The sequence below is a fragment of the Anolis carolinensis genome, chromosome 1 (genome assembly GCF_035594765.1).
Source record: "Anolis carolinensis isolate JA03-04 chromosome 1, rAnoCar3.1.pri, whole genome shotgun sequence".
NCBI lineage: Eukaryota > Metazoa > Chordata > Lepidosauria > Squamata > Dactyloidae > Anolis > Anolis carolinensis.
Window position 1 is genome coordinate 682,069 of NC_085841.1, and position 15,986 is coordinate 698,054.

A 15,986-nucleotide genomic window follows, 5' to 3' on the forward strand; every position below is an offset into this window, starting at 1 on the left:
ACACCACAACCCCAAATAACTTTCTCTGTTGGAGCAAGTGTGAATGTTGCAATTAGCAAGCTTGGTTAGCCTTGAGTAGCTTTGTGGCTGCAAAGTCAATGAGTGAGGGTATCTCCCAGGACCATAGCCAGAAAGAAATTTCAGGGACGGGGGTTAAACTTGTTTTTAGTTAATCATAAAGAGAAGTTCCATAATACAAAATAATTTAGAAACCTTCAATTTAGATAAACTTCAAGGGACACTCATGGGGATTTGGTTAATCAGTTAAAATTCATGAGTAAATAAGTTTTTTTAAGCCAGAAAAATGGGGGGGAGGTGTTGAACCCCTTGTCTAGGTAGCCTGGCTTCTGTTGCATGGAGGCATCCTTTGTTTGGGAAGTGTTAACTGGTGTTGGGAATAGAAGAGCCGTTAAGTTCTATTCACCCTTTTTATGAGGTAAATTCCCATTAAAATAGCAGAGTAAAGAATTGCAGCAGTATGAGTTTGGAAGGCCTCTGAGGGAGGCAAAAGGGATGCAAAGTTAGCTTTGAAGATTAAAAGCATTTATTGAGGTAAAAAGAAATCCATTGAAGGATAGAAAAGGTTAGGACCTATCTAGCTAGTCTATCCTGATCTAATACACATAGACGGATTAAAATAACAAAGCTCTATAGACAACTACGTCTATCTATATATATAAAAGAGTGATGGCATCAGGGCAGCGGACAAAATAACAAAACTACAGGCCCCCCAACCTCGAAATTTGACAACACAACCCATCATCCACGACTCTAGGTTGATACAACAAAAAGAAAAGAAAAATAAAGTCTTAATTAGAGGGAGAGGAATAATTGTTTTTATCCAGTTGCTGCCAGTTACAAGTCTTAAGTTCCGCCCACTTGGTCTCCTAGCAACTTACTCAGACCAGGGGACAGGCACAAGAGTTTGGAGAGACCCCTAAGGGCCATCCAGCCCAACCCTTTCTACTATGCAGCAGGACACAATCCAAGCATTCACAACACATGGACAACGTATAAATACTATACAGTACTACACAGGGACATAGACCCCCTCTACCCTCACCACTTTCACAGTACACAAACAACCAAATGCATACTAAACATAAAGACAACCATACAACAGACATTCGATACCACCACTACCTCAACAATTTCTCACCAACACCACCAGACGCCACAGCAACGCCTGGCTGGGCACAGCTAGTCTTGACTAATAGGAGACAGAGGTGCATCCTCTCTGGAACAAAGCAGGAAGAAGGAATGGCGACCAAGCCTCGTGGGTTGCTTCTTCTCTAGGGCCATAAACATTCCAAAGGACCAAATTGGGGAAGTTACCTCAAAGCCCTAGGAGAGATCACATTTCTAGGATCATCAAAGGATGGGCTGGCCTAAATAGTATGGGAAGCAGGAAACAATGGTGAATCCTATCTAGGCATGCTTTGGAAACGGGGAAAGGATTCCCTCAATCTAACTCTATCATCTATCTGACTACATTTAGACTTGAGTAGTCCAGGATGAATCCCAACAACTGGCACTTGTTTGGGAAGTGTTGGAATGATGTCCAGGATGAGAGAAAGAACTCGTCTGTTTGATGCAAGTGTGAATGTTGCACTTGGTCAGTTTGATTAGCATTGAGTAGCCTTGCAGCTTCAAAACCTGGATCCTTCCTGCCTGGGGGAATCCTTTGTTAGGAGATGTCAGCTGATAGTTTCTTGCCTGGAATTCCCCTGTTTTCTGAGTGTTGTTCTTTATTTACTGTCCTGATTTTAGAGTTTTTTTTAATACTGGGAGCCAGACTGTGTTCATTTCCTCCTTTCTGTTGACATTGTCCACATGCTTCTTGTGGATTTCAGTGGCTTCTCTGTGTAGCCTGACATGGTGGTTGTGAGAATGATCAATCATTTCAAATAATATTCTGTGTCCAGGTTGGTTCATCAAGTGTTCTGCTATGGCTGACTTTTCTGGTTGAATCAGTCTGCAGTACATTTTGTGTTCTTTTTTTGTGTGTTTGAGCAATGCTGCATTTGGTGGTCCCCATGGTATAGGGTCATGGTTTTTGCCAGTTCTTTTCTCTGAAATGTGCAGAACCGCTTGATGGTTTTGTTTCAGCTGCATTTTATTTCAAGTTGTTCACTGCCTCGGGTCTCCTGCTGCGAGAAAGGCAGAATATAAACACCGGTTCTATTTATTTCCTTGATTTATTTTTATCCTGCCTTTTTTTTTCCTGATATAAGGACTCCAGGCAGCTAACAGTAAATGCAAAATTGGATGCTAATTAGAAACGATCCCAAGGCATGAACATATGAACCTTTAAAAAATTGTTGAGTCCAATTCAACTGGACATACGTCTTGGGTCTCGTGGCCTGTCGGGTCTATTAAGGTCCAAGACTAAGTTGTGGTGGGAGGAGAAAAAGACTTTCTCTCGTTGATTACAATCCACAAGCTGCATAATTGGAGTAATTAAGGTCAGCAAGTTTTGGGTCACTTCCGAAGGGGTATAAACCGGGGAAAGTTGGTTGAATATTTTTGGGTTTACTGAGTGTTTACTCCTGGACTTACTCAGCGTGAACTCCTGGCTTAAAGCCTATTTGACATTGGCAAGATTGTCTTCCATTCTCATTTCCATAAACCAGAAAATAAGATTGGGAGGAGACATATTTTTTGATGGAAAGCATTGCATGAAGTAAATGCAAGGACCAAACATGAGTCTGATGATACTGCAAAGGAACTGTGACTGTATTATTACTATTATTATTACTAGAAAGTTTGCGTTGAAGTTGCTTTTTTCTATAAACTCTGCTGCACAAGAGTCAAGTTTTAAGTTTTAAGTTTTGCATTCTTTCTATTGTACTGTGAATCGATGATGTTGTGTTGACTGTTTTGCCTATGTTTTGTTTTGCACTTGTTTTTGTGTCACACTGGGAGACAGTGGCGGGATATAAATAAAGTTTTATTATTATTATTATTATTATTATTATTATTATTATTATTATTGACACAAAGACATAGTATGACACAGCTGATTTTTTGATCTTGGCCTTAATTGCATTTGTTCTGATGGCTTGCTCCTGGGCTGCAAGGATCAGGCCTTCTGATTATTATTATTATTATTATTATTATTATTATTATTATTATTATTATTATAAGTATGACACAGCAAACAAGATAGATATGCTGGATTTCGTTTCACAAAATCACAAGTCGAACACTTCCCAATTGTTATTATTATTATTGGTATCTGGGAGTTATAGTACACCTGTATCCAGAGAGCACTGAACCCAGCTGGCCACGAATCTGGACCAAACTTGACACACACAGAATCCTTACGACTAACAACATGCTGGAGATGTTTAAGGGGACAGACCTGCCCACATGGGAGTTGTAGTTCTCTCTGCCTCCAGAGAGCATTCTGAATCCTAGCAATGACAGATCTGGGCCTTTTTCAAATAACCCGAGCATCACTGGGTGCACAAGCTAGTAGTAAATAAATTGAGTAGCTCATGTATGTCTTGCCACCAAGTGTGCATATGTGGGCGGTGGGACAGAGACAAGGAAGGGCTCTCCAGCAAATCTCAAAGCCGGGTTAGACTTGGGGGCCGTTCTTCTTGCAGCTCCTGGGTGGGTCCAGATGCTCCCTGAATTGATGTGCAGGGGCGGCCGGTCTTTGGACTGGGTGGGGATGCCGGCGTCGCACTGAGACTGGCACCGGGCCCCCGCAGACGCCGGCTGAGTCAAGGCTGTGGCGCGTTAATGATTATTTGCATGGGGAGAGAAAGAGGCCCCTGAAGTTCGCCCACCCACCCACCTCTCTGTTCGCCCACGCATAGCCTCACCCTCATCCTGCTTTTCTCTCGCTCTGTTGCAGGGGCTAGAAGAGGCGACGACGACACTGGGGTCTGGCCTCTTTCCCTCGACGCTTCCACACCAAGCCTGGAACCTCCCGTAAGTTGAGTCCCGGAAGCGACAAGTCTGCAGCCTCGGCCTCCGCCCCGCAGCGCCCACCATGCCATCCAATGGGCCCGTCGACACCACTTCCAGCAGCTCCGCCGCAGACCGAGAGGCCACCGATGCCCGCAAGGTAAGCCCTGCCCGTGGTGGGATTGGCAGCCACAGATGTGCCTGCCACATGAGCTCTGCTGGGCTTAGGAAAAGGCTTTGTGGCAACCGGTTCGCTCGTGTCAACTCCAGGAAGGCACACCAACAGCTTGCCTCTGCCACTTGCTGAGAATATTGAATTATTTATTTCAGAATCCCTGTCTGTATTGTCTTGTCGAAGGCTTTCACAGCTGGAATACACTTTAAGACACTTGATTTATATTCCGCAGATTACAGCATTTACATATATATAGGTAAACACAGATACAGTGAGACACCCAAACAGAAACAAAGGCAAAGGCTTCTCCTTTCATTTCCGGCTTCTGGATGCAGTGCTTATCTATGGCTTCTGGGAGGAGCTTTTCTCCATTTTCAAGCCGAGGAGCCTGCGCGGATTACAGTATTTACATATATATAGGCAAACAGGCCCAGGCTGTGGCGCAGGTGGGAGAGCAAGCCAGTGCAATTAACTGCAATGAATCACTCTGACCAGGAGGTCATGAGTTCGAGGCCTGCTCGGAGCCTATGTTTGTCTTGTCTTTGTTCTATGTTAAAAGGCATTGAATGTTTGCCTATATGTGTAATGTGATCCGCCCTGAGTCCCCTTCGGGGTGAGAAAGAAGGGCGGAATATAAATGCTGTAAATAAATAAATAAATAAATAAACAAACATTCAATGCCCTACAATCACAAACAAGGGCAAGGCTTCTCCTTTCATTTCCGGCTTCTGGATGCGGTGCTCATCTATGGCTTCTGGGAGGAACTTTGCTCCATTTATAAGCCGAGGAGGCTGTGTTGTTTGTGTGGCTGGCAAGATTGGTGGGCGCGGATTACAGTATTTACATATATATAGGCACTCATTCAATGCCCTTACGATCACAGATACAGTGAGACACAAACACAAACAAGGGCAAGGCTTCTCCTTTCATTTCTGGCTTCTGGAGGTGTTCTCAGCTATGGTTTCTGGGACGTGCTTTTCTCCATTTTCAAGCCTGGGTTGTTACTTCCTGATCGTGTGGCTGGCAAGATTGGTTGGAGTGTCTCTTGTCTTTTCCCGCCTGAAACAGTACCTATTTATCTACTCATCTTAGCATGTTTTTGAACCGCTAGGCTAGCAGGGAAGCTAGGGCTCACAGACGGGAGATCGCCATGTCCCATGGATGTATACTCTCCTTTGCATGTTTTCGAACTGCTAGGTTGGCAGGGAAGCTAGGGCTGACAGATGGGAGCTCACCCTGTCCCATAGATTTGAACTTTCAACCTTCAGGTCAGCAGTTCAGCAGCATTAGGGTTTAACCCATTGCGCCACCGCTGGGCTGTTGTATTGTTTCCGGGCTGCACGGGCATTGTGTTCTAGCAGCATTTTCTTCTGACGTTTTGCCTGCATCTGTGGCTACTGGCATTTTTAGAGGATCTTCAGATGCAGACGAAACATCAGGAGAAAATGCTGCTAGAACACATTGGCCATGCAGCCCAGAAATCACACAACATAGAATATTAATATTATAATAATAATAATAATAATAATAATAATAATAATAATAATAATAATGGTAAAAGTAAAGGTTTTCCCCATTATTAATAAATTTTATTTCTATTCCATCCTATCTCCCTGAGGAGAAAATGCTGCTAGAACACATTGGCCATGCAGCCCAGAAATCACACAACATAGAATAATAATAATAATAATAATAATAATAATAATAATAATAATAATAATAATACTTTAATTCTATTCCACCCTATCTCCCTGAAGGGACTCAGGGCGGATTCCAACAAACCGTGGCATACATTCAATGCCTTCAAAAAAAATATAAGAGTTGGAAGAGACCACATGGGCCATCTAGTCCAACCCCCCATATCTGTATTTCCTCCCAGCTCAAAAGTCCTCCTGAGGCAATGAATTAATAAAAACAAAGGATTCCCCCAGGCTTTGAAGCTGCAAGGCCCTTCAATAGTAATCACGGTGATTCTTTGCAACATTCACCCTTGCGTCCGGCAGACAAGAGTTCTTTCTTTCTCCCACCCTGGACATCATTCCATAGATATATATAAACCCCACTTGCCTAGTTTCCAACAGACCTCACAACCTCTGAAGATGCCTGCCATAGATGTGGGCGAAACGTCAGGAGAGAACATACTAGAGCAGGGGTCCCCAAACTAAGGCCTGGGGGCCGGATGCGGCCCTCCAAGGTCATTTACCTGGCCCCCGCCCTCAATTTTATAATATAATATATTGTATATACATATAATATTGATAATAATATTATAATGTAATACAATATAACACTAATAATAATACCATATAATAATATTAATTATATATTCTATATCTATATATATAAAAGAGTGATGGCATCACGGCAGCGGACAAAACAACAAAAGTAAACACCCCACAACCTCGAAAATTGACATCACAACCCCTCATCCATGCCTCTAGGTTGATACAACAAAAAGAAAAGAAAAATAAAGTCCTAATTAGAGGGAGAGGAATAATTGTTTTTTTTCCAATTGCTGCCAGTTAGAAGGCTAAGCTCCGCTCACTTGGTCTCCTAGCAACCCACTCAGCCCAGGGGACCCTTAACTACCTTAACTACCACCAATTCCTCAATACTTTATTTCCCATACCACCATACTTCGCCACAGCAACGCGTGGCTGGGCACAGCTAGTTACATATAATATTACTAATAATATTACAGTATAGTGGTATATTTCAATATCTATATATATAAAATGATAAAGTTGTTTGCGCAGTGACTATAACAACAAAACTAAACATCCCAGAAATACGAAATTTGGCAACACAATGCAAAAGGCTTGCCTCCAGGTTACAACAACACAACCACACCACAAAACCACAATCCAGACGCACAAAACTCACAACAACGTATCATGCAATAACAACACAACTAAACACCCCAGAAACACAAAACTTGGCAACACAATGCAAAAGCCTTGCCTCCCAGTTGTAACAACACAACCACACCACAAAACCACACAGGACCCACAAAACTCACAACAATGCATCGTGACTATAACAACACAACTAAACGCCCCAGAAATACGAAACTTGGCGACACAACGCAAAAGCCTTCCCTCCAGGTTGTAACAACACAACCACACCACAAAACCACAATCCGGACCCATAAAACTCACAACAACGCATCGTGACTATAACAACACAACTAAACGCCCCAGAAATACGAAACTTGGCACATAACTAAACGCCCCAGAAATATAAAACTTGACAGCACAATGCAAAAGCCTTGCCTCCCGGTTGTAACAACACAACCACACCACAAAACCACAATCCGGACCCACAAAACTCACAACAATGCATTGTGACTATAACAACACAACTAAACGCCCCAGAAATGCGAAACGTGGCACACAACTAAACGCCCCAGAAATACGAAACTTGGCACACAACTAAACGCCCCAGAAATACAAAACTTGACAACACAACACAAAAGCCTTTTCTCCCAGTTGTAACAACACAACTACACCACAAAACCACAATCCGGACCCACAAAACTCACAACAACACATCATGACTATAACAACGCAACTAAACACCCCAGAAATACAAAATTGGCAAAACAATGCAAAAGCCTTGCCTCCCAGTTGTAACAACACAACCACACCACAAAACCACACTGGACCCACAAAACTCACAACAATGCATCATGACTATAACAACACAACTAAACGCCCCAGAAATACGAAACTTGGCAACACAACACAAAAGCATTCCCTCCCGATTGTAACAACACAACCACACCACAAAACCACAATCCGGACCCACAAAACTCACAACAGTGCATAGTGACTATAACAACACAACTAAACGCCCCAGAAATACAAAACTTGTCAACACAACACAAAAGCCTTGCCTCTCAGTTGTAACAACACAACCACACCACAAAACCACAATCCGGACCCACAAAACTCACAACAACGCATTGTGACTATAACAAATACAAAATTTGACAACACAACTCATCCACCTCCCCAATCCCTACATTCACACTTGGCCTCCAAAAAAACAATTACAATAATAACAATGACAACAACAACAACAACAACAGCAATAAGAATCAACACCATCACAGGCAAGAAACAGCCAGGCACTGAGGCTGAGAGGCCAGTCAGTGCTACACTGGGCCTCCAAAAAACAATACAGTACCATCTAACTTATCCAACCTTCATGACCACAACAACAACAACAATAATAAACAATTAAAACAGACACAACAAAAAAAAGACTATTGTACCACAATAAAAATATAAACCGCACTCAGCAGAATCAGACATTACAACTAACAACAAACCAAAGACAACAGGGATCTCAAGCAATTATCAATCAACACAAAAATTGAAGAAGGTAACAGACTTCAAATACTACTACTAATGTGAGCATAAAGAAGGGTGGAGGTCACAGCATAAATACAACCTAATGTAGACTGACCAACACCACCAGACTAAGCCACAGCAACGCGTGGCCGGGCACAGCTAGTAGTAATATATAATGCTAATATTGTGCTATGCTAATAATATAATATATTGTATGCACATATAATTTGTAAGCCACTCTGAGTCCCCTTTGGGGTGAGAAGGGTGTGATACAAATGTAGTAAATAAATGCAGTAAATAAATAAATAAATTTTAGACTTAGGCTCACCCAAAGTCTGAAATGACTTGAAGGCACACAACAACAACAACAACAACAATCCTGATTAACTTGACTATCTCATTGGCCAGAAGCAGGACCACACTTCCCATTGAAATCCTGATAAATGTATGTTGGTTAAAATTGGTTTTTTAAACAATATTGTATTGTTCTTTCATTGTTGTTGTTGTTATTATTTTTGCACTACAAATAAGACATGTGCAGTGTGCATCGGAATTTGTTTTTTTTTTTTTTTTCAAATGATAATCCGGCCCCTCAACAGTCTGAAGGATTGTGGACCGGCCCTCGGCTTAAAAAGTTTGAGGACCCCTGTACTAGAGAGAGGTTTGGGAAGAATTCACCATAATTTATAGGAGTTGTAAGTACTGGGATGTATAGTTCACTGGCAATCTAAGAGCACTCTGAACACCACCAACAATGGAACTGGAACTCACTTGGCACACAGAACCTCCATGACCAACAAAACATACCGGAGGTCTTTGGAGGGATTGTGGGAGTTGTAGTTTATTTTATTTATTTATTTATTACATGCATTTATACCCTGCCCTTCTCCCCGAGGGGACTCAGAGCGGCTTACATTCTGCCACGAGGGCCTGCAACAAATATACTATAAAACAAGACAATTAAAACATGATAAAAAGTATACAAAAATTAAAACGCTGCAAGGCAGTGATATTGCACCATCCTCAGTCATTCACTACTGCTACAATTACAGATTTGCGACCCAATTACATCAGCCCATGAGCTTGTTCGCTGAATGCCTGGGCGCAGAGCCAAGTTTTTAGTTTCCTTCTAAATCCCAGGGTTTGCCGGATATCGCTGGGGAGGGAGTTCCACAGCCGGGGAGCCACCACCGAGAAGGCCCTGCGAGGCAGGTGGGATCGAGAGCAGGGCCTCCCCGGAAGATCTTAAGGTTCTAATGGGCTCATAGGAGGAGATACGTTTGGATAGATAGGCAGGACCAGAACCGTTTAGGGCAGGGGTCCCCAAACTTTTAAAGCAGAGGGCCGTTCCACAATCTTTCAGACTGTTGAGGGGCCGAATTATCATTTGAAAAAAATAATACAAATTCCTATGCACACCTCACATGTCTTATTTGTAGTGCAAAAACAACAACAAGAACAAGAACAATGAAAGAACAATACAATATTTAAAAATGAAAACAATTTTAACCAACATAAACCTATTAGGATTTCAGTGGGAAGTGTGGGCCTGCTACTGGCCAATGAGATAGTCAAGTTAATCAGGATTGTTGTTGTTGTTGTTGTGTGCCTTCAAGTCATGTCAGACTTTGGCCGAGCCTAAGTCTAAAATTTATTATTTATTTACTGCATTTATTTACTACATTTATATCCCACCCTTCTCACCCCGAAGGGGACTCAGAGCAGCTGTATGTACATACAATATATTATATTATTAGCATAACACAATATTAGCATTATATATTACTATATTGAACTATACCACTATCTATATATATAAAAGAGTGATGGCATCAGGGCAGCGGACAAAACAACAAAACTACAGGCCCCCCAACCTCGAAATTTGACAACACAACCCATCATTCACGGCTCTAGGTTGATACAACAAAAAGAAAAGAAAAATAAAGTCCTAATTACAGGGAGGGGAATAATAGTTTTTATCCAATTGCTGCCAGTTTGAAGGCTAAGCTCCACCCACTTGGTCTCCTAGCAACTCACTCAACCCAGGGGACAGGCACAGTTAGGCCTCACTTAGGCCTCTTCCACAGATTATCAGATTTTAACTGGATTATATGGCAGTGTAGACTCAAGGCCCTTCCAAACAGCTATATAACCCATTTAGAATCTTATATTATCTGCTTTGAACTGGATTATCTTGACTCCACACTGCCATATAATCCACTTCAGTGTGCATACTAAACATAAAGACAACCATACAACAGACATTCAGTACCACCACTACCTCAACAATTTCTCACCAACACCACCAGACAACGCCACAGCAACGCGTGGCCGGGCACAGCTAGTACTACTATATAATATGTAATATATAACATATAATTAATATTATTATATGGTATTACTATTAGTATTATATTGTATAACATAAGATTATTATCAATATTATATGTATATACAATATATTATATTATTAAAACTGATATAAAAATATTATATTATAAAACTGAGGGCGGGGGCCAGGTAAATGCCCTTGGAGGGCCGCATCCGGACCCCGGGCCTTAGTTTGGGGACCCCTGGTTTAGGGCTTTGTAGGTCAAAACCAGCACTTTGAATTGGGCTCGGTAGCATATCGGCAGCCAGTGGAGCTGGCTTAGCAGGGGGGTTGTACACTCCCTGTAAGCCGCTCCCGTGATTAACCTGGCTGCCGCCCGCTGCACCAGCTGGAGCTTCCGGGCCGTCTTCAAAGGCAGCCCCACGTAGAGTGCATTGCAGTAGTCCAGCCGGGATGTGACCAGAGCGTGGACCACCGTGGCCAAGTCAGATGTAGTTTAGCTACATCCAGAGCGCACTATGAACCCAAACAAGGATGGATCTGGACCACACTTGGCATGCAGACCCGATATGCCCACATTTGAACCCTGGTAGGTTTTGAGAAGAATCGGCCTGGACATTTTGGAGTTGTAGGTACCGGGATGTATAGTTCACCTGCAATCAGTGAACACACTGAACTCCACCTAATATGGAATTGGACCAAACTTGGCACACAGAGGCCCCATAACCAGAAAAAAAAAATACTGGAGGACTTTGGGGGAAAATTCACCTTGATTTGATGGAGTTGTAGTTCACCTACATCCAGAGAACACTGTGAACCCAAACACAGATGGATCTGGACCACACTTGGCACACAGACCTGACATGCTGAAATTTAATAACTGGAGAGGTTTGGGTTTGAGTTAGGGAACTGAATTTCCTTTCTGGGAGTTGTAGTTCACCCACAACCAGGGAAACTGTGACCTCCACCGATGATGGACCTGATCCAAACTTGGCACATAGAGTCCCCATGACTAACTCAATTTTTCTCCATACCTCACAACCTCCGAGGATGCCTGAGGACAGATGTGGGCGAAACGCCAGGAGAGAATGCTTCTGGAACATGGCCAGACAGCCTGGAAAACATACAACAACCCATTATGAGAGTTTGGACTATTTGAGAGTGGAATATGCTTCTTGGGAGCCTGGCGGAGTCTCCTTCTCTGGACGTTTTTAAGCAAAGGCTGCATGGCCATCTGTCGGGGGGGCTTTGATTGTGTCTTCCTGCCTCAGAGGTGTTTTTGGACTGGGTGGATCTTGTAGTCTTTCCAACTCTAGGACTCAGTGGCTGTATGAGACGTGTATCTGTAGCCGCAGCTTGCCTCGTGTGTGGACCGGAAAAGCCCGGCTTGAGCGGCTCCTGTGCTATTAATGGGTGGTTTCCTCTTTGCCCCTTTTAAACTGGTTTCGACTCCTATAATTAGTGGCTTCCTGTTCACGGGAATCGGCTTCTGTAGCCAGAGCAGTTGTGCAATAAAAAAAGTCCCACTTGCATTATCTCTCACTGTAAAATGTTCTTTTGCGAATTGCGCCTGACCTCCCGCTTGCCCCGTTGGCCCATTCTGTGGCTTAAACCTTCACCATAGGAAAGATACAGGCAAGACGTTGCTCGTATTTATTCCCGCACTCACATCCTGTCTCTTCTCGGCAAGCGGGTTGCTCACGAAAACCACACAATCGACAGGATACCCATAAAACTTTCAGCGCAGGAGGCTCAGACAACAAACGGAGCCCAAACCCGCTCGGCCGGCACATCTGATTGCACAAAGTCTTTAAAATCAATCTCGCAGCAATAACTAATGTTTAGCAGCTCTTTTTTCCAAAGAAGGGAAGCAGGAAGGGGGGTCTCTTGTCCCAAAGTGGGGAACTGGAAACCAGTTGTCGAGACCTACTGGGAAACGCCAGGCAGAGGTTGGAAGTGTTGCAGTCCGCCGAGAAGGGTTTCCAAGAGATGTGTGTTATAATTCAGTGTGAATTATTGGATCATGGAAATGTCAGTGAGATTTTAGACAATGTATTACACATGATGTAATACAGAATAATACTAATATCTATCTATCTATCTATCTATCTATCTATCTATCTATCTATCTGATGGAATCATGGCAGCGGACAAAACAACAAAACTAAACACCCCACAACCTCAAAAATTGACAGCACAACCCCTCATCCATGCTTCTACATTCATACAACAAAAAGAAAAGAAAAATAAAGTCCTAATTAGAGGGAGAGGAATAATTGCTTTTATCCGATTGCTGCCAGTTAGAAGGCTAAGCTCTGCCGACTTGGTTTCCTAGCAACCCACTCAGCCCAGGGGACAGGCAGAGTTAGGCCTCACTTGGGCCTCTTCCACACTGCCTATAAAATACAGATTACCTGATTTTAACTGGATTATATGGCAGTGTAGACTCAAGGCCTTCTACACAGCTGTATAAAATGCACACTGAAGTGGATTATATGGCAGTGTGGAGTCAAGATAATCCTGTTCAAAGCAGGTAATATAAGATTATAAATGGGTTATATAACTGTGTAGAAGGGCCTTGAGTCTACACTGCCATATAATCCAGTTCAAATCAGATAATCTGCATTTTATAGGCAGTGTGGAAGAGGCCTAAGTGAGGCTTCTTGGCAGGGGGTTGGACTGGATGCCCATGAGGTCTCTTCCAACTCTACGATTCTATGATTCTAGGCCTAACTCTGCCTGTCCCCTGGGCTGAGTAGGTTGCTAGGAGACCAAGTGGGCAGAGCTTAGCCTTCTAACTGGCAGCAATTGGATAAAAACAGTTATTCCTCTCCCTCTAATTGGACTTTCTTTTTGTTTTCTTTTTATTGTATGAACGTAGAGGCATGGGTGAGGGGTTGTGCTGCCAAGTTCAGTGTTTCTGGAATGTGTAGTTTTGTTGTTTTGTCCTAGGCTGAAATTTCATTACCATTTTCTATATATAGATAGTGGGTATAGTTTATATAGTAACATATAATGCTAAAATTGTGCTATGCTATTAATGTAAAATATTGTATGTACATATAATGTGTAAGGCTCTCTGAGTCCCTTTCGGGATGAGAAGGGCGGGATATAAATGTAGTAAGTAAACAAACAAACAAGTAAATAAATAAATTGGAGGCATTGGTTTGATCCCAGCTCTTTGAGGAATGGACTTTAATAAGAGGCTGTTTTGTTTTGTTTTCTTACCTTGAAGGGAGGAAGAAATGGGGACAGATGGGCAGAAACACCTCCCAGACAAGCATTTGTGTACCCAGGTGTCCTGGCACATGGTGCATGATGTGTAAACAAATGTAAACAAATGTGTCACCAAGGCTAGATCAGGTGGGGAAATGGCACCTCATTTACACCTCGGTTGCGGCAAATGCCTAGCCGTGGGGTGTGTGTCTGCAGCAAAAGGATGCCATTGCTCCTCCAGTAACAATGCTGCCCCCTAAATGAGGCCCCCAAATTTCACACCCCTTTAGTAACAATAAACAACGAATGGTAATTACGAGGACCGGTGTGGTGTAGTGGTTTTGAGTTTTGGGGGTTTAATGGCTCTGCATAACCATGAGTTAATAATAATAATAATAATAATAATAATAATAATAATAATAATAATAATAAAAAATAATAAACGTAATAAAAATAATAAATAAATAAATAAATAATAAACATAATAATAATAATAATAATAATAATAATAATAATAATAATACAGTAGAGTCTCACTTATCCAACACTCACTTATCCAACGTTCTGGATTATCCAACTCATTTTTGTAGTCAATGTTTTCAATACATCGTGATATTTTGGTGCTAAATTCGTAAATACAGTAATTACTACATAGCATTGCTGTGTATTGAACTACTTTTTCTGTCAAATTTGTTGTATAACATGATGTTTTGGTGCTTAATTTGTAAAATCATAAAGTGATTTGATGTTTAATAGGCTTTTCCTTAATCTATCCTTATTATCCAACATATTCGCTTATCCAACATTCTGCCGGCCCGTTTACGTTGGATAAGCGAGACTCTACTGTAATAATAAATAATAATAAACATAATAAAAAATAATAAATAAATAAATAAATAATAAACATAATAATAAACATAATAATAATAATAATAATAATAATAATAATAATAATAATAATAATAATAATAATAAATACCAGGTTGCTATGGGCTTTCCGGGCTTTATGGCCTTGTTCCAGAAGCATTCTCTCCTGATGTTTCCCGCATATCTGTGGCAGGCATCCCGAGGAGTCCTACAGAACTGCTCCAAGACTACAGAGACTTTGATTTGTTTTGATTCCAAGCCAGGTTTGAGCCAATTGATTTGCACACTGATATATTGAGTTTTACAGCATATTACATGCATTTGGAGAGACTGAATGTACACATACTGTGTCGCTAACAAACTTTGGTTGGAGTCTTGTTGATCTATGTTTTATACTGAAAACGGCTGTGTAGCATTTAAATCTGGATGATTGCAGTCTATAAATCTTTGTAAGTTACGACTGTGTGCCACAACAGCTGACAGAATTTGGTTCTCAGTTGTATTATCGTTTGTATTATTGTTAACATTATATCTATATATAAAAGAGTGATGGCATCACGGCGACCCACAAAACAACAAAACTACAGGCCCCCCAACCTCAAAATTTGACAACACAACCCATCATCCACGCCTCTAGGTTGATACAACAAAAAGAAAAGAAAAATAAAGTCCTAATTAGAGAGAGAGGAATAATTGCTTTTATCCAATTGCTGCCAGTTAGAAGGCTAAGCTCCTCCAACTTGGTCTCCTAGCAACCCAAAAAAATAATAATAATAAACACTAAAAAATTAATACAATAAAATACTATAATAACAGAAAATAACTAAAAATAATACAAGAAAATAATAAAATATAATAAATAAAATATAACTTACAATAAAATTAATTAAAAAAATGCAAATAACGTCAAATAAAAATTACACAACAATTTTTAACCAATACCACCACCACTTTGCCACAGCAACGCGTGGCTGGGCACAGCTAGTTATGTATATGATGCTCTAATATACATATTGTGTTCTATGTTTTGAACCTTTATCGTGGTGCATATTTTTCAGATATTGTTTAGAATAGACAGCTGTGTTTAGTTATTTGTATATATTGCCTGATTGTTTCCTGTCTG

General features: G+C 41.4%; 1 protein-coding gene across 4 annotated transcripts in view; it reads left to right on the top strand.

The window, feature by feature from the left end:
* The window catches only part of dnmt3a (DNA methyltransferase 3 alpha), a 200,699-nt gene that overhangs the window by 53,049 nt on the left and 131,664 nt on the right, over positions 1-15,986 (top strand). For all 4 annotated transcript variants that reach the window (XM_062968931.1, XM_062968945.1, XM_062968934.1 and 1 more), the window contains exon 2: positions 3,866-4,078. In XM_062968931.1, coding sequence (XP_062825001.1) covers positions 4,004-4,078 — 75 coding nt within the window. In that variant the 5' untranslated portion in view covers positions 3,866-4,003. The remainder of the gene's footprint in view (positions 1-3,865; positions 4,079-15,986) is intronic.